At 54.8% G+C, this 23,279-nt stretch overlaps 1 protein-coding gene across 6 annotated transcripts; it reads right to left on the bottom strand.

The window, feature by feature from the left end:
- Positions 1 to 359: 359 nt before the first annotated feature.
- Positions 360 to 22,693, bottom strand: LOC117218023 (Sulfonylurea receptor). Of its 6 annotated transcripts, none has more exons than XM_076518999.1 (43): positions 22,309 to 22,691; positions 21,337 to 21,690; positions 19,413 to 19,679; positions 19,224 to 19,326; positions 17,879 to 18,109; positions 17,624 to 17,803; positions 17,385 to 17,531; positions 17,122 to 17,313; positions 16,932 to 17,069; positions 16,687 to 16,849; positions 16,435 to 16,613; positions 16,214 to 16,372; positions 15,877 to 16,129; positions 15,701 to 15,806; positions 15,372 to 15,633; positions 14,928 to 15,308; positions 14,611 to 14,852; positions 14,449 to 14,523; positions 13,585 to 13,676; positions 13,252 to 13,469; positions 12,944 to 13,165; positions 12,680 to 12,861; positions 12,235 to 12,362; positions 11,885 to 12,131; positions 11,683 to 11,813; positions 11,409 to 11,596; positions 11,231 to 11,334; positions 10,960 to 11,156; positions 10,658 to 10,879; positions 10,262 to 10,540; positions 4,962 to 5,125; positions 4,783 to 4,830; positions 3,893 to 4,173; positions 3,521 to 3,663; positions 3,298 to 3,435; positions 3,027 to 3,205; positions 2,685 to 2,932; positions 2,191 to 2,514; positions 1,865 to 2,096; positions 1,617 to 1,723; positions 1,278 to 1,517; positions 1,035 to 1,101; positions 360 to 950 (listed from the first exon to the last, which is right to left on the bottom strand). In XM_076518999.1, exons 2-43 carry the CDS (start codon positions 21,558 to 21,560, stop codon positions 855 to 857), a joined length of 7,779 nt encoding a protein of 2,592 aa, XP_076375114.1. In that variant the 5' UTR covers positions 21,561 to 21,690; positions 22,309 to 22,691; the 3' UTR covers positions 360 to 854. The 6 variants fall into 6 exon arrangements, with proteins under 6 accessions (XP_076375114.1, XP_076375179.1, XP_076375208.1 ...); XM_076519064.1 differs by having other exon boundaries at positions 14,458 to 14,523; XM_076519093.1 differs by lacking the exon at positions 4,783 to 4,830 and having other exon boundaries at positions 22,309 to 22,693.
- Between the last annotated feature and the right edge of the window lie 586 nt (positions 22,694 to 23,279).

The following is a 23,279-nucleotide window of genomic DNA, read 5'->3' as shown; positions in this document are numbered from 1 at the left end:
TAATGCGATTAAATCGCAATGACAGGTGCACTCGATAAATACGATATCGCGGAAGGTACATATGAAATCGTGTAACGCGATTTTTCTCGAGGCAGGCTATTGTAGGATCGTTCTTTGTGTCATGTTGCGCGCGCGATAGATCTACACGAGCCTCGTATCTCGAATTACAAAAGATGTAAGGTGTAAGGTGTAAGGTGTAAGGTGTAAGGTGTAAGGTGTAAGGTGTAAGGTGTAAGGTGTAAGGTGCAAAGTGCAGGGTGCAAGGTGCAAGGTGTAAGATGCAAGGTGCAGGGCGCATCCGTGGTTCGTAGAAGGGTCCGATTTGGTCGGGTCGAATTAAGTGTAAGACGCAGGGTTCGTTTGTTTTTTCAGACTTTCTTTTATTAACTCGAGTATAAATTTGGTATCGATTCAACAGGGGCGCGTGCAGTTACAAGTATCGCGTACGGTACAACGTATAGTTTCGTACGCTTGAAATCGAATATTCGGCTGTCCAGAAATTGGTTCGAACGGCTTCGGTTCTTTTGGAATGCTAAACGTTGGAAGGATCGGCAGCCGACGTACGAACAACGTTTCGATCTCGACAACAACAACAACAACGTGGCTCGCGATTCCTGCCAACCGCATAGATATCTCTTGCGCCGCTTTAACGGACGTGAAAAGATTTTTCGGACCGATCGTAAGACCGTGCGCGTCGGTGTACGTATCCCGGATTAAATCGGAACGATCGATTAGATATATTGTGCGGTCGCTCGCGTCGTCGGCGGATTCTCCGATTCGACCCGCGAAGGCTGTCTCATCTTCTCATCGCTCGATCGACGCTGTCCATCGATCGTCCTCGGTCGTCGACGCCGCTAGAATTGTTCGTCCCATCCGGAGAACTCGTCGGGTGGAACGCTGTGGTCCGGCGGATACCTCTCGAAGTTCCTCGTATCGATTTGGCTCCGTACCTACAGCGCGAATCGATCGATTTACGCATTCGTTTCCGTCGCGCGTCGATATTCGTCGATCATTCGTGAAATGAATTCGCTTACCGTGGGGACGATCGGCGCCGGCAAGGTTAGTTTTTGCAAGGCCTGCCAATTGAAGTTGTGGAACCATCTGCAAAATAAAACAACGACTCTGCATAGGCCTGCCGATTGGAATCTCCGATTCATCTCCTATGAATATCAACTTTTCGATGGGTCCATCGCGTCCGTCGGGGTCGCGCGACATCGAACTACCATAGAACTAGAGAAACGTCGAACGCTGGCGACCCGTCGCAATTAGGAACGTACTTGTGATCTCGAATGTCCTGAATGCCGTTCCTTTGGTACCCGAGGCGTTCCGACGGGTTCAGACGAAGAAGCTTTTTGATCAGGTTGCTCGCGTTCCGGCCGACGATGCTCGGTATCCCGACCACCTCGATGCCTTTCAAGATTCTGTTGTACGTGGTCATGTGGTCCGCAGCCCGAAACGGTGGTTTGCCGACCAGTAGTTCGTGGGTCAGGATCCCCAGGGCCCAGTAGTCCACCGCCCTTTCGCGAAATTCGAAATTATGCCAACGATCGTTTTTCGTTTACAGAGTCGAACAGCCGATCGAGGTCGCTCTCTCTCTCTCTCTCTCTCTCTCTCACCTGTCGTGTCCTCGGTTCAGGATAATTTCCGGTGCCACGTATTCGGGAGTACCGGCGAACGTCCAGGTCTTGGAAGGTCCTATCTTCTTGCTGAAGCCGAAGTCGACCTGAAAGAATAATACGCAAGAATACGCGCTCGTCGTTTCGCAGGGATTATCGAGATTATTTCGTTCGCGCGTAAGTTCGAGCTACGAGCGAAACCGACGCTCGGCTCGAACGAACTCGCGGTTGGCCGCGAGAGAACTCACGAGCTTCAAGTATCCGCGCGAATCGAGCATCAGATTCTCCGGCTTCAAATCACGGTAGACGATGTTCAGCGAGTGAAGATGATCGAAAGCCTCGACCACGCATCCGACCATGAATTGCGCGGTCGCGTCGTCGAAGTGTCGTCTCTTCTGCAAAGTCGTCCAGACGTCTCCTCCGAGGCAGACCTCCATCAGAAAGTACACGTACTTGCTGTCCTTGTACGTCTGATAAAGCCTGGAAGACGATCGAGAAATCAGAGAAGACCTCGTTTCGTCGTCCTCGAAAGCGTCGACGCGACGCACGATCCGTCCGCGAAAGATCTACCAACTTGCAAATGAACGGAGAATCGCAAGCCTGCATGATATGTTTCTCGTTCAGCACGTGCTCCTGCTGCTGTTGCTCGACCATCACCTTCTTCTTCAGCTTCTTCAGCGCGAAGCTCTTGTCCCGGTCCGACTTCAAGACGACCAGATCGACCCTGCCGAATCCACCGACTCCCAAAGTGCCTCTGGTCTCCAAGTCCGTCAACGCGAGCTCCAAGTACTCGTTGGTCCAATTCCTCGGCGTCAGCGACCGCTTTTGCTTCTCGTACTCCGCCACCCAGTTCTTGTTCCGAATTTCGTCGAGACCGCCCAGATAATTCAAGAAAGATCTGAAGTGCGATTTCTCTAGTCGATCGAGCGGCCAGCTTCGAGAACACCTCGAGGACACCTCGAGGCGATTCTTCGATCCTCGAGCGGACTATCCGATTTACGCGCGGACGCGAGTCGCGACGATAGGCCGCTCGAGGATTCGAGTAACGCGCGACTAACGGCGACTCACGTTCGGTCCAAGGTCAGACATTCTACGCCAGGTGCGAGAGCCACGGCGGTCGCGTGTCGTCGATTCTCACCTTCGTCGTCGTAAAGAGCCTTCTCCCCGAAATACTGACCCTTTCCAAGGACAACCATTTCCACCTCGCCTCCCTGCTCCGTGCTTTTCGTGATCCTGACGTTGCCTCCGCTGATTATGTAGAACTTGTCGCCCTTCTCGCCTTGGGTGACGATCTTGGCGCCGGAGAGGAAGAACTCCTAACGCGAGAGGAAGATGAAATCGTATTCAGCTTCGAGGGTCGTTCTCGCTCGAAAGATCGACGAAACGCGGGACAAGGGTCGGGTTACCTACCAACCGTATGAGGTCGGAGATCTTAGCGAGGAGATGATCCTTCGGTTCCGGCAGCTTCTGGAGAACGGAGACCTGTCGCAGGAACCTGACGTTGCCCTCCAGCCGCTCCTGGGCCGTTTTCATCATGATGGTGAGGAACACCGACCTGTCGAGGACCCATACCTTCCCACCTTTCTTCACTGAAAGCCGAACGCGTGGTCGATGAAGATGCCACGGGCCACGGACTTTCGACGGAGAGATCCGTCCGCTCGTCTCGCGGCCGGCAACTTACCGCTGATGGAGCGAAGACGTTTCGTATTGTACAGGAGAGCGATCTCTCCGAAGGCGACCCCGGGACCGAAGCTCCTCTGGAACTTGTTGCCCTGATAGATGTCGAACTCGCCTTCCGCCGAGACGTAAAGATGCGACCCTGAACAATTCGTCGAACGGAGATCCGGTAATTACGCACGCTTCGCATTTACACGCGAGATAAATAATACGCGAATCTATTGTACCCATATCTCCTTCTTTGATCACCAAGGTGCTAGGCGGTATCTGTTTAGGGTACATCGCCGAGACGACGGCATCCACCTGGTTCTCTTCGAGGTTGCCGAGGAACTCGTTCTCCAGAATGGCCTTCTTGATCTGCCGGCTGCTCCTGCAACACAAATTGCCGTTCGCGTCTCGCCGAACTCGACCATCCCGAGAATCGAATCAGGCCCTTCTACGTGTCGGATGCAAATTCGAACCGGACGTCCGGTCGCTGGTTACCAGTTACCAGTTACCAGTTACCAGTTACCAGTTACCAGTTACCAGTTACCAGTTACCAGTTACCAGGGCGGGTATTTTGGCGCAAGGGTTAAAGTGTCAACGATAGCGATCGTTACTTGGCATCTTTGTCGTAGACGGGTGTCGGCGCAGAGGGTGGCGTGGGCGTCCTGCCGATGACACCACCCCTAGGATTGTTGACGGGCCGATCGGCGTCGGTCGCGGGTCCGGCATCCTCTCGATCGTTTTCCCGATGCGTAGGGAGAGGACTGCGGTTTCGAGGCTGCGATGGCGGAGGCGGAGGCGGCGCCTTGCTCTTTCCGCCGGAGTTCGGAAGCGGGTTCGTTCCATTGACCGTTGTCGTCGTTGCCGTTGCCGTCGCATCGGCCAGGGGACGTATCTGAACGAAGGAATGTCTGTTCCGATCAACGTCGCACGCCGCACGCCGCACAGTCGATCCAAAGATCGTAACAACCGATGGACTAATAATTAATGGACTAATAATTAACCGATGGTACTAAACGGAAAGGATTCGCGACAAAATATATTACGATCGAAATTTTCAACACGACCGATATATAAAATATTTATTTTTAAAAAATGTATCGCGCCAACGAACGTTATCGTTAGAAAAATATCGTTCGCGTACTTTCAATCTGTAAGAAATAGCGAATCGTTGCGCACTGTGGAAGCGACGCGTTACCAGAATCGCGCACCTCGTACGCGGCAAAACGCAAAGCGACGGTATCGTACCCGAATATTAATGAGAGCGACTGTTCGTATATCGCGACAGGTGTGCGACTCGTATCGACGCGGTTATGAAAACAATGAAAGGGAAAAACGTCATCGGAAATGTTTACGATGTAACGGAGAAGCGTTCGAACAACTTCGATAGACATTTTTGAAAATACGTATCTCGAGAGAACCGAACATCGTTTTCGTCACGATACCCTAATAATTTTGTACGTAGAACGCGAACAGAGGAATCGGTGTTCGAGCGATCACTCACCACGCCGTAGCTCAGCTCTCGTTCCACGGGCTGCCTGTAGCTTCCATTCTGCACGGGAAAACGAAAAATCGATTATCGCTACGCCGACGAGTCGCCTTCGCTCCGAGATGCGATCCGTGGCAGAGAAATCTTCGGAAGAGAATACGGAGAAAGGTCGCTCGCGCGCGCGTTCTACTTACCACGATACTTATGCCAACGACGCTGTCGGAGTCGTCGTTGTTCGCTGGCAAAGGGGGAAAATTGATGCTACGACTCTGTCCCAGGATGTTCGGTCTCGGGAAGCACGAGAACCTCATCTTGCACTCCTCGTCCGACGCATGTCGATGGCAGACTCGTTTCACACCTGAAACCGGAGGAGCACCTCTTCGAACCGATTTCCCTCTTTACTCTCTTTTCCCTCTTTCTCTCTCTTTTCCGGGACGGTTTCGTGGAAACGTTTCCCGTGTAAACATTTCCCCGTCGACGATCGAAGGGGCTTCGGTTTTATCGGATTCGATCCGAGTCCCTCGCTCTCGCCGAGTCCCTCGTTCGTCGTGTTAATTAAGATAACGTAGGCCGGTTATCGAGCCGCGCGCACCAGAATTGCTTTATCGCGTCCTTTATTATGACGATTATCACGGAGCCGGGGCAAATATTTGTCTGCTCGTTTTCGATTCGCGACGCTCCTCGCGCGACGTCCGCGACTCGAAATCGTGTTTTCGAGTCTGTCGCGTTGCCACCGTCGCGAGATTCTCCGGAACCGAAAATAAAACGCGTCTCTGGACGCGAATCGGGACGATCGCCGACTCGCCGACTCGCCGAAAACGCCGCGAACGCCGTAAACGCCGTAAACGCCGTAAACGCCGTAAACGCTGTAAACCAAAGTACGCGAGGTACGCGTAGCGCGAGCACGCGGCCGCGGGCTTAGCTCGTCCAATGGTCGCACGCTCGTGCTAACGACGTCCAGTGCGCGACGTACGCGCGTCGGCCGTTCGCGGGTTACGTCACAACGAATTAGCACATTCTCACGGATCGACCGACATTCGTGGCAAAAAACTCCCTCGATCGTCTCGCCGAGATCTCTTTGGCGCGAACGAACGATCCACGATGCCGCGGTTCGTTCGTCGAAGACCCGCGCGGAAAACCGGCGATCGCGAATCTCGATGCGAGCTCGTCGAATTTGCGAACGAATTTCTCTCTGTCGCGAGACCGAATTACTTAATTAGAGCTTTCCGAATGCGTCTACTCGCTTCGCAGCGTATAACCGCGCGGATCTCGCGCGTTTCGGCAACGTTCGAATACGAGAAGGACCCGCGTAGAAATTCGTTGCAAAGTCGAAACCTGGCGAAACGTCGGGTCGAGTCGAGCGATCGTACCGCCGCGTTGGCCAGGTTCAGTGTTAACGCTCGCACTTCAACTCGCCTTACGTAATTCGGCCTGATTATTCTCGAGCAGCGTTGGTCGGGAGCGACCGTCGGGTGAATCGGCGAGTTCGCGAGTTTGCGAAGGCCACAGTCGATCTTATCGGTAGCGAAACGATATCGCGATTTCTTTGCTCGCCTTTCCGCGCAACGAGCTGCTTGGAAATTCTGCGCGACTTTTCATAGCCGAGTCCTCCCATCGCGTTTCCATCCCGGTGTCGCGAAGCTCGGGGACCGCGAACGCCTCTTTCGAAACGCAAAAGTTTTGCTCCACAGGATCCGAAGATCCGAGAAAGAACGGCGCGTCGAATGTATTTTCAGAGAATCGTAACGATACGTTCGGTTACGAAGAACTCGGGCTTTCAGGGATCCGGGGCGCGACGAGGGTGTTCGATCGGTCGTCGCGAGCAGGATCTCGTCGAACTTTGTTTCAACCGCGCGTTCGTCCGAGACTCTCGCGACTCGCTTCGGGAAACGCGTTCGAAGACACGCCGGAAACTCGACGATTCTTCGACTTTCTTTTCCTACTTTTCGACCTTCGATGTTTTCTGCATTCTCTAAATTTTCCCTTTCTCCGATCGCTTTACGTAACGGCGCGTGGGCGATACTCTGCACGCGCGCAACGACGTTTCGTAATTCTCTCGTTGCACAACGATGGAACGAGAGTCGTCGTTGTCTTTGTCGTCGAAGTCGTCCGATTCGCAATTGCTTCGAATTGGCGGAGCTGCTGACGTCATTAGATTATCGTTATCGCGATCGCGATCGCGATCGCGATTTCCGACGAAGGAAATCTTTCAAGTTCGCATTCGGCGAACTCACGCTTTTTCCCTAATCTTCTCTTTTTCCCTTATCGCAGTAATCTGCTGACTCGGGTACTCTCTAATAATAACAACGATAATAGTAATAATAATAATAATAATAACAATAAATGTCCTCGTGAACGCGTAAAATCTGCAGTTTAGAAATAAGAGTTTCTCAAAGTTTGTGAAATATAGATTCGAATCGAATACTCGTGCTCGAACTAAGAACGAGGAAAATCGAAATTTATCCAAGTTTCGTATCTTACGCGATAGACGTAGAAGTTGTGACTCATTTGGCGTAAAGAACTTCGATAGCTGTAGTTCGACGAACCGATCTCCGAACAAAAGTTAATTTACTAGGAATTCTGTTGCTTCGATCCGTTCGCAGATGGGCGATTTCTAGACGATCGCGACTCGCGACTATTCGATGCTCGTTCGATCGGCCGTGATCGTGACCGAGCGCGATCGATCGGCGCGCGACCGCGATCCACGTGGTTTTCCCTTCGAACTTGAAATAGTACATCTCGATTCGAAGGCGATCGCGTCCGTCCCTGTCCTCTCTCGGCAAGGTTTTCGTTCGGTTGTCGCGGCTCCCGGCTCCGACCACCGCTAATTGCCTCGTTTGCCCCCGGCTCGCTTTTTCACGGCCGAATTCGCCGGCCGCGAACCGAAGAGATATATTTTTCGGGAGAACGACGGAGATCCGCGACGATTCGAGGATTCGAGAATTCCAGGATTCGACGGATGCTCGACGGACGGCGGTCGCCTCGCATTCCGAACTTTTCGTTGCGCAATAGAATTACCCAATCGCCGTTCACACCGATGGAAATGCAACCGGATCGCGACGAGGTAATCGCCACGATTTTATCGGTCCTCAAGATGGCTCCCGCCTATCGTTGCGATAATAGAGATAAACGTTTCTACACGGCTCGCGAACTTCGTAAATTTCGGTTAATTTCGATCAATTTCGATCGATCTCGACCGGTCTCGACGAACCGAGGACAAGTTTCGGGAGACTCACCTTTCAGATTGAACGTCGAACGTCGATTCGAGGAACTCGCTATCGGAGGGCTTTCGATGGATCGTGGATCGGACGGAAGTCACCGGGATCGAGCGATCGAGGTTGTCGTTCCGCAGCGGCATGCAATTTTCGGCGCCGCGGTGAGCTGCACTCCGTGAATTCGTGCGGAAAACTGAGGCCTCAAGTTCGACAAAGACGCAGAAATCTTATCTAGCCGATAACAAAGAGACGCAGTGTCAACAGGCAGGTAGAAACACGTTGCCGTCTTATCTAACGAGTCCTATTCTCTTTTCGTTAAACGGGTCGGTGTACGTGCGTTGCGTGGCTCCGGCCCCGAAGTCGTTGGAATCGCATTACCAACGAAATTATTCGAGCCTCGCCTCGCCGCGCCACGCCGCGCCACGCGTCCCCCGACTTCTCCCGTTCGCTGTTGTTCGGCACGATTTACACCTCTGGTCTGGACTTTTTCTAGTTTAAACCGATATATCGGAGACCCGTGCAACGACAATAACAACCTTTTTTCGCGAGATCGTACGTCTCGATCTCGAACCGTAACCGGATGTTTGCGCAACGCGAGAGAATCTAGCGCTTCCCTCGCAATTAGAGTATCGCGTTTTATACGCGAGAATCGCCTCGACGAAAGCGATCGAGATTCAGCGTCGAGGATATGAATTTTGCGGCAATAATCCTTCAACGGCTCCAAGGTTCTCTCGCGTTCCGAGATCGACCTCGAAACGCGGTGATTTCACCCGACATCCTCGTTACCACGGGATACCGCGGCATCGCCTTCGAAACAGGCCGTTCTATTATCGTGAAAATCGCTGGAAACGCTTCGCACCTCGAACTACCGAGCCATTAAATATGTACGCGTACGCGGAGCGCTCGCCGGACTTAATTTTCTTCTACCGGTTCTATACTACCGCGATGCTAAACAAATGTGTTATAGCGTATTAGGGTCGATTGGAGACGTTGGAAATAATGGCTCGTACTTTATACGTATATTATTTCCGTGGTGTTCGGCGTTTCGTTTGTAATCTCGGAAAATTGCCGCGCATCCGATCGCGGAGCATCCGCACCTGCATCTGTACCGAGAAATCGATCCGTCGTCGTCCGAGGTGTTTAAACGCGAGCGTTCGTTAATGGATCTTCGAGTTCCGCGACGATAGGCACCGGTAAGCAACCAACACCGACGCGCGTCCGTCGAGCCTCGAGCCTCGAGCCTCGCGAGCGCGTTGCGTCAGCGCGCGCGTCACCAAAACCAAGGTGTCTCGATTCGAATCGAAACAACGGTTCGGAGAACGACGATCGGTTCTTCGACGTTCGCGGCCATTTCCTGGAAGACGGGACCGGGTTTCCCCGTATCCCATTTTCTTATCTCGGCCTGTTATCGCCTAACTCGGTCCACGCCGTTATCGTCGTTCGTTTATCGAACGTTCCGTTTTCACCTTTCTCACCGTCGAGTCCGAACGAAACGACGTCGCGCCATGTCGCGCCGAAAGCGCTCGCTTTCCTCGGACGCGAGGACGTAGACCCTCGTTCGAAACGATTTCGCGACTATCTCCTCGGAAGAAGGTTCTTCCTGTTCCGGGTTTTAGGAAACCGTCCGACGGCCGGCGAGTCCGCTATCGAGATTCATCGTCCGTTGCCGATCGCGATCGAATCGATGGTTCGCGACGTACGTATAATTACCGATTAGAAAGCTGGTTTCACGGAAACTACGGCGGCAAAGTTGTATCCCGATCTTTGTTCGCGCATACGATCGAGCGATACGCTTGCAGCTTCCGCGAGATTCGACATCCTCGATACGCCGACAACCGTTCCCAAAGGGTTCGATCGACGTTGCACACGCGCGGGACGGATCAACTCCGTTCACGGTCTTCCATCGAGAGATCCGCGAACCGAAGATTCTCTCTGCACTCTGCTCCCTGCTCCCTGCTACCTGCCGCGATACTTTTTTGCATCGACCGCGTAACCGTAGAGTCGTAATCTGGTAGTTTTAAAAGCACTCGCGTTTCCTGCGCGGTGCGAAAGCTTGGTCGGACGAGCCACAGGGAAAAGACGATTCGCGGACCTCGAAAATAGCCGATCGACGGAGAACGACGGAACTTTCGCTGGCGGACACCCGAGTGCCGGCGAGCTGTCGACGGACCGGTCTCGATGCTACTGGCAGAAAAACGAGCGCACGTTTTCCATCGCGGCGCGCGATATCGCGATACCGCGTTGCCGTGGGGGTATTGGTAATTATTATCGTTTGGCACCTTGTCCGCTGGCCACCGTCGCGCGTCGCTCGCCGGCCACGCGTGGACCGACACCGCGCGATCGATACCCTGTCCACTCTTCGCGGACGTTCGTTCCGCGAGCGATCCGCGATCGATCGCGCTTCGAGATGCTCCGGACGAGGCGCCTCTGGTCACCGACCGGTTCTCCTCCGCGTTCGAAGCGCAGCGATCGATGATTCGGGCGGAGTCGTCGTCTCGCTGGTGGTCGTCGATCGTTCGCTCCTCTCATTTTCTTTATTCGCGGCTGGAGTTCGAGGCCTGAACGAAAACGGAAAAAGAAAAAAACAGGATTTGGACGGGATCGATGAAACGAGAGCGCGTAGTCGATCAACGACCATTTTATTACGACATAGAAAAAGTAAAACGGCAACGAACGGTTGTCTCGCTTATCAAAAATAGATGCTCCTCGCGATCGGTTTTCGCGTAGACTCCTCGCTCTCAGCGGCTCGCGTCCTCGTCCCTGTCGTTGGACTTCGCCATGTTCGCGAAGAAGCCTCCCGGTCGTCCGGACAGATCCGCCGGTGAGCCATCCTCGACGATCTTGCCCTCGTGGAACACGATTATGCGATCGCAGTCGAGCAGAGCCGCCGCACGGTGCTGAAAACGAAACGAAAGAAAATATCGGTGGTGAGTGCCGTGTGCTCGCGCTTGGGTTTCGAGAGACGCGAGGCGGTTACCGCGATAACGATCACGGTTCTGTTCTCGAAGGTGGCCGAGACCGTCTTCAGAAGCGACTTCTCGGTGGCAGCGTCCAGCCCGCTGGTCGCCTCGTCGAGAACGACGATCGGCGACTTCCGGAGGATCGTCCGGGCCATGCAGAGCAGCTGCAGCTGACCCGTGGAGAAGTTCTCGCCGCCTTCGCGAACCTCGAAGTCTGATTTCGGAGAGAGAAAATGCTTCAGCTCGCGGAGTTTGGTATATCGGTCGGTGAACGAGACGCGGCCTTACCGAGACCCGCGGGGTGCGAAGCGACGGCGTCCTCGATCTGCGCGACTTCCAACGCGTTCCAGAGTTCTCGATCGTCGTGCTCGCGGAGGGGGTCCAAGTTTTCCCTGTCGATCGTGTTCGATCTTCGTGATTCCGTGTTTGCGAGAACGTCGCGGGGAGAAACGCGATCAATATTTACCGAATGGTGCCACCGAACATGATCGCGTCCTGAGGAATCGCCGAGAGTCTGGATCGAAGGGTCCTCAAAGGCAACCGACGAACGTCTACCCCGTCGATCAGGATTCTGCCTCGAGCAACCTCCACCAATCGAAAGAGCGCCATCATCGCGGTGGACTTGCCGCTCCCGGTTCTTCCGCAGACACCGATCTAAGCGAAAACGAAGATGATTTTCTCAACCACCTCTCTCTCTCTCTCTCTCTCTCTCTCTCTCTCTCTCTCTCTCTCTGTCTCACCTTCTGTCCTGCCGGGATCTTCAAGGTCAGGTTGGAGATCGCCGGTTCCCTTTGCGCGTGGTACATCAGAGACACGTCGTCGAACACGATTTCGCCTTTGTCGGGCCAGACTTCGGGCACCCGGTTGTGGCCTGAACAAAATTGCGAAACATCGAATCGCTGACCGAAGAATATTAATACGCGAAGATCGCGAAGAAGCTACCGTCTTCGTCCTCGTCTCGATAATCTTCGGATTCGGCGTGCCTGTAAGCGGAAATCCTCGCCACGCTGCCCATGTACATCTCGATCTCCGCGGTGAACTTCACCACCCAGTTCAAATAGATGGGTACCAGAAGAGTATAGTTGATCGCTAAACCCACCAGAGCCGGTGTCACGCGACTCGGATAGAGTTCCGCGGAAATCAACGCGGCGAACGTCGCTGCGACCACTATCGCGGCACCCAAGTAATCCTAGAAACGTCCGAGTCGATCGGTAGTCGCAAATATCTTTTAGCTGCCAGCTGAATTTAATTTTCTACGACACGCGTCGAAAAGAATCGGTCGGTTTTCTTACCAATGCGATGCCCAACCATCGGCCGCTCGCGTTCAAAAGTAAAAACGCGTTCGCGTTGACGTCCAAACACTTGGTAGCACGATCCATGAACCGATCCTCCTGTTTCGAGGCTCTCAACGTGGCTAGACCTGCCAAAGTTTCGGAAAAGTGGGTCGCGATCGGCCATCGAGTGCTGGAAAATTCGCAATCGCGCTCTTTTCAACTCCTCCGTCTCGATCTTTCGATTTTACTTACTGCTACACCGCGTTGCTCGTTGTTTGTAGGGGTTGCGCGAGGGCCCGTTTCTATAAAAGAAAATACGAGACGCGTACACGAGAACGACGTACCGACGCAACCAACGTCGAAGCCGGGACTACGATCGAAGGGAACGAGAACGATTTCGCGCCGAGTGGTACGGATCGGATGGCGTTTCGATACGTTTCGATGCGATAGAAAATCGTCGAACCTGCCGTCCAATCGCTGCAAATGCCTCGCGGTGCGCCTGTAAAATCTTTGGACCAGGTAATAGATCGCACAGGTGGGCAGAGCTGCGACGAGGAACCACGGCGAGACGATCGCGTTCACCGCGATCGCCGATCCGCACAGCAAAGCGAAGAAGGTCAGTCTCTGGATCGACGTGGACAATTTCTGTAACAAAAATCCCGTTCGAGAGTCTCGTACCGCGACGAATCCGCGAGGCTCTCTCGGCTGGTATTCGGCGAACGGAAACCTTGTCTATGACGCCCGTGTCGGCGCTGAATCGGCTAAGGATCTTCCCAACGGGGTTGCGCTCGAAGAACGACAAAGGCGCCCTCAGAAGTCTGGAAATCGCTTCCTCGTGCAGTCGCCTCCTGGCTCTGGCTCCCGTCCATTGACCGACCGCGTTGCACGCGAAAGACAGGAGGATGGAGCTCGCGGAAAGGGCTATGTAGACCCTGAAGTAGAACCAAGTCTGGAATTTCGATAAGATTTCGTCCGAGCATGAGTCGAATCGTTCGATCGTTCGATCGGCGGTAAACGGAAAATTTTAGCGATCACGTTTTCTTCTCCCTCGCCCAAAGTTTCGCTTTCTCGATCCGTCCAGCGACCGAGCCAGAGGTCCGTGTAGACGCGAACGATCTGGCAGAGGATCGCCAGCCCCGCGTAGATCGAACCGGGTATCCAGCCTCCCGCCTTCGAGTAATCCAGGCATATCGTTCCGGTGACCGTTCCACGCCCGTCTTCGCAGGACTCGCGATCTTCCTCGTCGCAGCTTCCTGTCGCATCGACGAGCCAGCGTCAGCGAGTAGAAGCAGGATTTCGAATAAATCCCAAAGTATACGCGCGATCGTACGAGAGAACGCAACGATCGATCGGAGATCGTCTACCAACCTTCTTCCGCATCGTTGCTTTCCGCTCCCTTGGACTCCACCGACAACAGTCTCTTCGCCGGAAGGCGATCTTGCTCGCGCACCTGGCTGGACCTGTGGAGAAACGATGTATCCGTAATTTTCGAATCTATACCTTTCGATCTCGAATCGCGTTCGTCCGCCATTATTGGACGGCATTAATTTGCGCGGCACGTTCCGTTCTCCGTTCAAGGACGATTCGTTCGTTGGGATGCGCGACGATTCTACAAGCGAGAGAAAGTTCGAGGTTAACGCGCAACTACCGCGATTAGACCACGAATATTTATCGAAAATAAGAATCCTCCGAATCGATTGCAAGATATCGGGGTACCGCGTTCGAGTATAAACAATCGTGTCTTCCTTTAATAGCTTCGACGAGGCGGTGTGGCGGCATTCGAATCTCCTTTATCCGGGAAGATTAACAAGGACGAAGGTTTGTACGCGATGTTGCGAATACGAAGCACGGACGATTCGAACCGCTTTTGCCGTAAGATGTAAAGTGAAATCCGGCAAGAATCGTCTGCTTTTATGGAAACATAAAAATAGCGGCATCGCGCGCAGCGTCGAAACGCTGAAACCGTTGGTCGAATTACCGACGGTCGATTTTGGCCAACGGTTTCAGCGTTTTGCCCCTGCATCGATTGGCGCTGTACGGACACCGAACGGAGCTTCGCCATTTCTCCGCGAGAGGCGTCGCGATCGCCCGCGCGTACTCGACGCAGGGTCGTCTGAAAACGTTCGTTTTGGCAAAATTGGAAGATGAAAAACTAAACCGAGGGCAGAGAACCGGTCGGTAATTAATTAATTAATTGATTTTTCGGCGCAATATAACAACGGCGATTCGTACGGGTCCAACCTGCCGGAGAATATCTGTGCGAAGACGCCGCTGGTCCGTCCGTTGTCGAAGGTGTTGTTCCTTTTCCTGAAGAAGAAGAAGAAGAAGAAGACGATCTTCGAAGTCAATGCGGTAAGAAACGGTACCCGAAATCGGACAACGCGACGTCTCTACCTGGGTGCGACGCGTCCGCTTTCGAGCATGGTCGGGGTGCTGCTTTGACGAAGAACCGGCGGCGGCCGTCTTTGGGGTTGCAGACTGATCGATCTGGCAGCGTTCCGATGGAATTTGGACGGCTTCTCGGCGATGTTCCACTCGTCCGTTGGCACCGGAAGGTCCGCGAGGTCGGGGGTCAGGTAGCTCGACCCCGAAAGCACGGTCCTTCGCATCCTGAGGGGCACGAAGGTTGGCGGATTCTGGGCAGAGACGCGATCGATTATGCGAACGGTACGGAGCGTACGCTGTACAGCGTGGCCGTTCGGGTGACTCACCGCGCGAGCATCCTGCTCGGCGATCCAGGATCCATCGGCGGCGTTTTCGTTCTTCGCGGTGATACCGATTCTGTGGACCAGCTTCGGCAGAGACCACCGGTCCCTCGCGATTCTGCGACTGTTCCGCCGATCCTGTTGTCTCGTCGCCGCGTTTCTCCATTCGGTAGCCAACTTTGGGTCCGACTCCTCGATCGCGGATTTGGTGCCCGTGGCTCTGACCCGGCAATCGTCCATGACGATCACCCGATGAGCGGCCGACAACAAATCCAAGCGATGAGTGACCATGACGACGGTGCGGCCGGTTCTCAGCAGGAGTTTCCGGATCCCCTGGTCGAAGATCTGCCGGCCCACTTGAGGATCCAAGGCGGACAGAGGGTCGTCCTGCGCGCGTTCGAGGGTTTAGCGTCGCTCGCATAGAACTAAATCGAGATCGCGCGAACCAACCATGATCGCTACGTCCGCGTCGCTGTAGATGGCCCGAGCTATGGCGATCCTCTGCTTTTGGCCACCGCTCAGATTGATCCCGTTTTCGCCGATCCGCGCGAGATCCTGTCCCGGCAGGACGTCGACGTCCGGTTGCAGAGCGCAGGCCTTCAACACGCTTCGGTATCGCTTCGGCCTGTAGGCAGATCCGAAGAGGATGTTGTCCCTGAAGGTCGCGTTCAGAAGCCAGGCTCTCTGCGCCACGTAGGCTATCTTCGAACCCCTGTTTCGAAAGGTTTCGATCGGTTTAGCGGACGGCGTCGATTCGAGCGATTCGCGAAAACACTCACTTGCTCCATTCGATCGATCCCGACGTCCTCTGGATCTCGCCCAACATCCCCAGCAGCAGGGACGTCTTTCCGCTTCCGGTTTTTCCGACGATAAGCGTCAGCTGGCCTGGAAAGCGAGTCGCGAATCAGTTCGAGACAAGTGTCCGCGCGCAGAGACCGATACACTTTGAATTTACCGCGCGGAAAGTCGAGCGCCTGGATCGACATCGGCGGCTTTCCCTCCTCGGAGTCTCGGACGGAGAACGCGCATTCCTTGATCCGAAGGATCGGAGTTTCCGGATCCTTCTCGAACACCGTGTCCGCGGAAGAGTCGACGTCGACGCGGCAACGGTAGTCCCTCGAACCGCAGGACTCTCCGTCCTCCTCGTCCTCCACGATGTTGCCCAACGATCCGTAGGTCGCGTCGCTCTGCACCTTCGTCGCTGCAACCTTGAACAACTCGAACTTGAGACGAAGACTCGGCTACGCGATAGCCGAGGTTCGCCGTTTAAGAACCGATTCGCCGGGACTCACGGTGCTCTCCTCGACGGAATCGGTCCTCGACGACGCGTCGTCGTCGTCGTCGTCGTCGTCGTCGGCGTCGGCCTCCTTCGACTTCCCGTCCCTAAGATCCGGCAGAACGTTCTCCATGTCCGGAAGTCGAAGAAAGTCCTCCATCCTCGTCGTGGACACCTGAAGAAAACGTCGTCGCGAATGAGCGAACGAGACCGCGAGAACGCGAGAGAGCGGCTCACCATCGCGTCGACGACGATCGGTATCGTCACTGGAAAGATCAGGAGGGGCACGGTGAGCTGCGAGAAGAGAGCCAGGCCGGCGAAAACGTTGCCAGCCTCCAGGCTGCGGTCCTCTATCCAGTAGCGGGCTCCGAACGCGAAGAGCGTCGTCAGGACCGAGGAAGCGTGAGAGAGGAAATCTAGCGGCGACGAGAATCGTATTGGATCTAGCGGCCCCCGTTAAATTTTCTCGGCGTAAGAAATCGAATTTACTGATCAGAGCCCAATAGAGCGAGTCTTTGTCCAGCGCTTCGAGCTCCTCGTCTCTGGTCCTCGCGATCTTCCGCTCGAAGACGTCCTCCCAGGCCCGGAGCTTCGCCAGCTTCATCCCCTGGAGCACCTCGTTGACGAGACGCAGCCTCGCGTCGCTTCTGCTCTGAAAGAATTCCATTCGTCGGAACGATTCGGAACGATTCGGAACGAGGCGCCGCGATGGAAGACGCGAGATGGACGAATACCGTGACGGATTTGAAGTTCTCCGACATTTTCTTCCCGAGGATCAGTTGCACCGGAGCGACGAGGAGGATGCAGCAGAGCGCGCCGACGATGGCGCCGACGCCCAGTTTCGCGTAGAGCAGGAAGACTATCGCGGCGATCTGGAATCGAGCAAGGTCGTTTTTGGGGAAACCGAGGTAACCGAGGACTTACCTTCAACGGAATGGCCCAAGCGTAATGGCCGATCCAGAAGAAGCTCATCACGTTGTAAGCGTCCTCGGACACCAGATTCGTCAGAGCGGCCGTGTCGGTCGTCCGCTGACCCCTCTGCCGCTCCCCGTCCTTCTCGTCGTCCTCGTCGATGCTCCACGAACACGAGCGCAACGCTTTATCGTACAACAGAGCCTGCCGCGCAACATCGAATTATGTACAGACGAAGAGCCTTCGAGAGATCGGCTCTCGAGGATCGAGCCTACCTGAAGCGCGGTCTTCAAACGAATCCCCTCGACGCAGAGCACGTGAGTGGAAGCCTGGCTCAGAGTGCTCTGCAGCAGAGCGAACGCGAACGCCAGCAACGCCAGGAAGTAGCCGTTGTCGAGAATCTCCGAGAAGGTCATGGCGCTCTGGAAACGCGTTCGAATCGCTCGGTTAGCGATATCTCGGACAACGACGCGGTTCGTCGGAGACTCGAACGCGATTCGATAATATTTAGTACTCGATAGGTTCGGTGATCTGTCCCGTTCCGCGTCGCGGAGACGTGATCCAAGATTTTCGAAATGGTCATCGGTCCGACGAGGGCTGCGGCGTCTCCCAGCAGCTTCAAGAACCCTCCGACGGCGAACGGAAACCATACTCGCTTCCAGAAACATCGCCAAAGGGACAGTCGGCCCTTTTCCTTCGATAGAAATCGCAACGAATAATCGGTAACGTCGAATGGAACGGCACGAAATTTCGGTTTCGCGTCGCTCACCCTCTCCTCGTCCAAGATCGCTTTGAACTTTTCGAACTGCCGCGCGGCGGACTCTTCTTCGGGCAGCTGGCCGAGGTCTTGCCGCTCCAAGGGAGCCTCGTAGCCCTTCGACAGCAGACCGACCACCCAGTGGAAGGTGATCCTGCCGACGAAGGTCGCTTCGGAGTGCCTGTAAGCGGTTTCCGGCTCGTCCGCTGCCCGCCCGATCGGGCGTCTCCTCTTTCTTCTGGCCTGGAGCAACGGGAGAAAACGGCTTTCCGCGTATCTGGAGTGTTTCGAGCGATCCGCTGGGGCACGCTCCAGCGGCTCGCCGTTAGTGGGTCAAGGAGCGAGGATGCGCGCGGATCGTTTATTCGGAGCGCGAGCGGGCCTGGAATCGCGAGAGCGTTGCCAGCCCATCGAAGAGGCGTGCGCTCTTAACGCGATTATAATTAGACGCGAAATATGCTGTCTGGTTCGCGGCCAATTCGACGGAACCGGGGGTAGGAGGGGGGGGGGCAGTGGCAGTGGCAGCGGCATTGTCGCGCGTCGACGCGACCGGGAATTTCTCGATCGAATCGATCGGCTCGAGGAATCGGGGTACTCTTCGACCGCTCTTCGGTACTCGGTGAGAATGCGAGCCCCTTCGATCTCTTTCTTTCCGATCTTCTTTCGATTCTCTGCCACCGTTTCCTTCTCGCGCTCTGCTACGTCGAAGAAAAGAAGAACCGTGCGCTCGAATCGAACCGCGGAGCGCTCCATTATCTCTCGAAACCGTTTCGAAGCTACGACCGCGCGCAAACGTTTCGGTTAAAAATACCGCGAACGATAATGAAATGAACAAATTCTTCGCGGAGCGACGAAAGGAACGCGAACAATGCGTCGCGAAATCATACGGAGGTTTAAAAAAAGCAGAGCCGCGTTCAGCCGCGGCCTTTGCGCGCCGACGCGCGCAGATCCGCCGAAGGAAAATCGCGCACGGGAGAAAAATATTTGGCCGGATGTCGGTCCGCGGATCGGCACGGGGTTTTATTTCCGCGAAAAACGGCGCAGAAGTTCCGCATCTATTTTTGCGATCTAGTTTTAGAGCGGCGCGACGGCGCGGCACGGCGCGGCGACGGAAAAGCAGCGTTCGCTGCTCGATCGGCCCGGCGCTCGGGGCCGCGATAATAAACGCTATTGTTCAAACAAGCCGAGAAAATGTAAAACAAATGTTTGCGCCCGGTTGCCGGCCTCTTCTCGATAAGGCTGCGCGACGCGCGATTCCCGCGCAGGTGCTTCTCGCGAAGGCGGTTCTCCGAGCGAGTTCGGATCGAATCTGGCGCGATCGGGACGAGATCGGGACACGATAATCCTTAACGCTTACCGTGAGATAGAGCGCGTACGAGTCCAGGACGGCGAAGGAACCGCACAAAATGGCGGTCGATGCTGCTGTCGCGAACCGAACGTGGCCGATCGACAGACCGTACCTGACGAAATTGAGAAGAACGTATTCGTGGACTGCGATCTTCGAGTTTAAGATATTTTACACGATCTCGGCCGATCGTTCACGAACCTGGATAGGTAAACGCACTTCCAGGCACGCGCCGAGCCAATGGCGGCGAAGATCGCTGCCGTGAACGCGATCCCGGAGTCGTCGCTGCCGTCGACCTCTGTCCTCCGATGGAGAATCCAGCAAGAAACTACCGCAAAAACCGTGAATATCGACGACAGGGATACGGTCGTCAGAAAGGACTCGCAAACCTCCAGGAGAAGGATCAGAAGGATCGATATGCAGAACGATGTCCTGGTCGTGTGAAACGGAAGACGTCCTCCGGAGCTTCTGCGAACGAAAAACAAGAACGAAGACCTCTCGAAGTCCGAGGAACGAATCTTACCTCGAGTATCGACCCAAAAGGCGTTCCACGCTCGAGGAAACTTCGATCTCGCGATTCCATGGTCGGTGAGACGGGTGCGCGCGGCGATCGTAGCGCGTCCATCGAAGAACGATTCGAACGGGACCGATCGATCATCCGCGAGACGTCGCGTCCATCGATTTTCCCCGAAGAAAAATCATCGAATTAATTTCCCGGTAATCGGAAACACGAAGCGAAACGGGATCGGAATTTTTCTCGCGAGCGTACACGGTCGTCTCGAGCTCGAGAAAATTAATTAACCACCTTCCCGCAGGTGTTGTAATTTATCGCCTCGAGGTTGTCGTCCGACGATTTCCGCTCGACCGATCGGGTGCCGTTCTTCCTCGATCGCGCAGATATTACAGGTTCGCGGTATAGGCGAGCGAGTTTTCGGATTCGCAACGTATATATTCGCGGATCGAAATTTGCACGCTTTTAAGGGTTTTACCATTTTTCCGGGCGGGCGCGCGCTCGCCGATCTCGCCGATCTCGCCGCGAGACGTTTGTTTCGAAGAATTCGACCGAGTTATCGAAAGGTTTATTTCGGTCGAAGGTCGGGCATTCTTTCGAAGGATGGCGGCGGGAAACGGGAAGCGGCCGCCGTTGATTTTCCAGCGGTTGAACCGGGACAAACGCGCGCGCGGGGGACGGCCATCTTACTTCATCGAGATTCTTCGAAAGGAGCGCGTTACGCGCGTCGAGAATTACGCACACGTGCGCGCCAAACGAATCCGTCGATCGATTCGCGCTCCGTTGCGCCGGTTTTTTTTTTGCGGTAATCCGAAAAGCATCGCGCCGGTTCGAGTTACAAACGATACGTAATTCTTCCAGATGTCGAGGAGCCGACGCTTAAGAAACAAGTCGAACGCGTTCGTCGCGTTGGTTTTCGCAGACGCGGCTGGAATATCGAACGGAACGTGGAACTCGTTCGGCGTGTAAATGTTTAAAGAAGATTCGAATACCGACTCCGCGAAACGAACAGTTTCGTCGCTATTCGCCGGCGCGAAGAATCGACCGATATTCGCGACACCGTTCACGAGGAGGAGCAGGGCGAGGAAGAATCGAAAAATCGACGAGTCCGCGACTCGGCGCGCGTCCGATTCAGCTGGAAATCCCCACGTGCACGGCCACGATCCGCGACAATTGGAGCAAATTGTTCGAATGAAACTCGGCTCTCCGAATCGCGGAGTATCCCGCGATCGCGAGTTCTCCCAATTGGGCCTGGGTATTCCCCGGAGGTCCCGAAACCATGTGACGCGTCGAAAGATTCGTAGCTCCGGAGCGAATTCTCGTCCTTGCCGAACCTAGAAAGCCCATCCGTTGGACGATGCTCCGCGAAAGTCAAACATCGCACCCGCTCGAGAATTGGAAAACCCGTTGCCCGTCCTCCGATTCCATTATCGGAGGGACGAGTCCACCGAGAAAACCAAAATCGTCCGTCGACGGAAAGATCTTCCTTCTTCCAACGGCGAAAACGGTATCGCCGACGGCATCTCGATCGTCGGTGGACGCGTCCCCGTCTCGCCGCGGAGCTCCGACGGCTCGTTTTCCAATCGTGAGATCGAAATCTCGTCGCGGACTCACCCGACTCGCCGTTTCTCGCATTTCCGGCGAAGGCAAACGATCAGTGCCAGAAGAACGCCGACCAAGGGCAGCAGGACGTTCAGGACCTCTATCCGACAGTCCTCGGAGCGATCTCTGCCGGCGATCCGGAAGATCGTGCCGTTTTCGGTTCGCCAGGACCACGCGATTCGTCTTCCGGATCGCGGCAGAACGTGCAGCAGTTTGTGCCGTTTGCAGAACTCCATGTTTACTTCCGTTCGCCGACTAAAAATATTCGGTCTCCGTGGCTCGCGCTGGAGGTGCTACCAAGAATTTCCTGTCGCATTCGTTCGCCAACGACTCGGTTCGACGTGCGCATCGGCGGCGTAACGAGTGCTAAAAACATAAACCGATCGAGTTCTCATTACGGACACGTGTTCCGGAGCCGAAAGGTTTCGTACGCCGAGCGAAACTTGTCTCTGCTTCGGATTTCAACTTAAATTTCGAACGACTCGCGACTCGCGACTCGCGACTCGCGACTCGCGACTCGCGACTCGCGACTCGCGAACGATACGACGCAGAACGTAAGAGGCAAGAGGCAAGAGGCGGCTAGACTCGCGTGTCTCCTGGTTTGGAATCTCATCGAGCCGTCGTCGCGTTGGCATAATTAATACGATAAAACTCGGTTTGTTTCCTCGGCTTTCCGTTACGTCACCGTTCCGCGGCGGTGGCGACGACTCGCCGCGAATCGGATCGCTTCCGACAATAATCGTAGGTGTCCTCTTCGGCTTTCGGCTTCGGACAGCCGATCTTGATCGGCGACCGCTCCACGGTTCGAGTCTATCCGGATCTCGCCGTGACCTCCGTTTCGAGTTTCGGGGACCGGCGCACCGTCGACGCGATCTCTCTCGTCATCGTCGCTCTTTCGTATGCCGGAGAGCGAGCAGGCGAGCGCTCGTTGTTCTTCGCGCCGCGCCGGAGTCGCGGGAGGCCGCGACGTTATATCATATTTACATTATTCAGCGATCACGTGGCCGGGATTCGTCGACCTCCCGATTCCCGAGCAAACATTCCTTCTCTACGTTCGAGAAAAGAGACGGATAACGTTCGTCCGCTCGCGAACCGAGGGTTCGCATTTTCTCGGTCCAACGTTCGAAAGGTGGTTCGCTTCCCCGCACGGACTCGACGATTTTTCGAATCAAAAATTTTAGCGTCCAACGATCCGACGGCGAACGAAAGACGAAAATCGAACGCGACCGTTCTATCGTCCGTTTGCTAAGTCGAAAAGACGACGACGAACTTGTGAACCACTTGTTCGATTTGCGAGACGCGAGAGAGCGTGGTCCACTGGTCGCGCGCACGTGCGCGAGGACCGATCGCAGAGCCGAGCGAACGCGCGTCTTTCTTGGCTGACGGCCTGCGGACTACTGACAGATGAGACACGAGACGGACGAGGCGCGAGAGTACGAGAGGCGGAAGCGACGAAGAAGAGACGGCGAATGGTAACGGCAATGGTAATTCCATGTGCGCGATGATTCAGCACCGGGAAATAAGGGCCGGGCGATCGATCGAGATTCCAGGACAGAAAAGATCTCGGCGCGTTTCAACGGCTTCGCGTCGACGCGAGCAAAGTTCGCAGAGTCCGTGGCATACAGTTTTTTCATCGAAATCGGTAGGTTCGAATTTTTTAAACTCGCCGCGTACCGATCTCCTTTTAGTCGGGCCATTCGAAAGCTCGCGAAAGTTTTACGAATCGGACGCCGCGTTCGAGATCGACGGTCGATCGTCGCGATAGAATTTTGAAAATTTTGAAAATTTTGAAAATTTTGAAAAATTAAAAAGTAATCGAACATGGTATCGCGTAGCTCCCCGAATGAAAAGCGTCGAAGGTTTCGCGGCCGAATCGGATGCTCGCCGGTGGGATCTCCGCGGTCTATTTATAGCGATGTCGATCTTCGAACAATATTTTATTTCCTCGAAGTTCT

Source organism: Megalopta genalis, chromosome 1, assembly GCF_051020955.1.
Source record: "Megalopta genalis isolate 19385.01 chromosome 1, iyMegGena1_principal, whole genome shotgun sequence".
Taxonomy (NCBI): Eukaryota; Metazoa; Arthropoda; class Insecta; order Hymenoptera; family Halictidae; genus Megalopta; species Megalopta genalis.
This window is presented reverse-complemented; position numbering and strand designations above follow the sequence as displayed.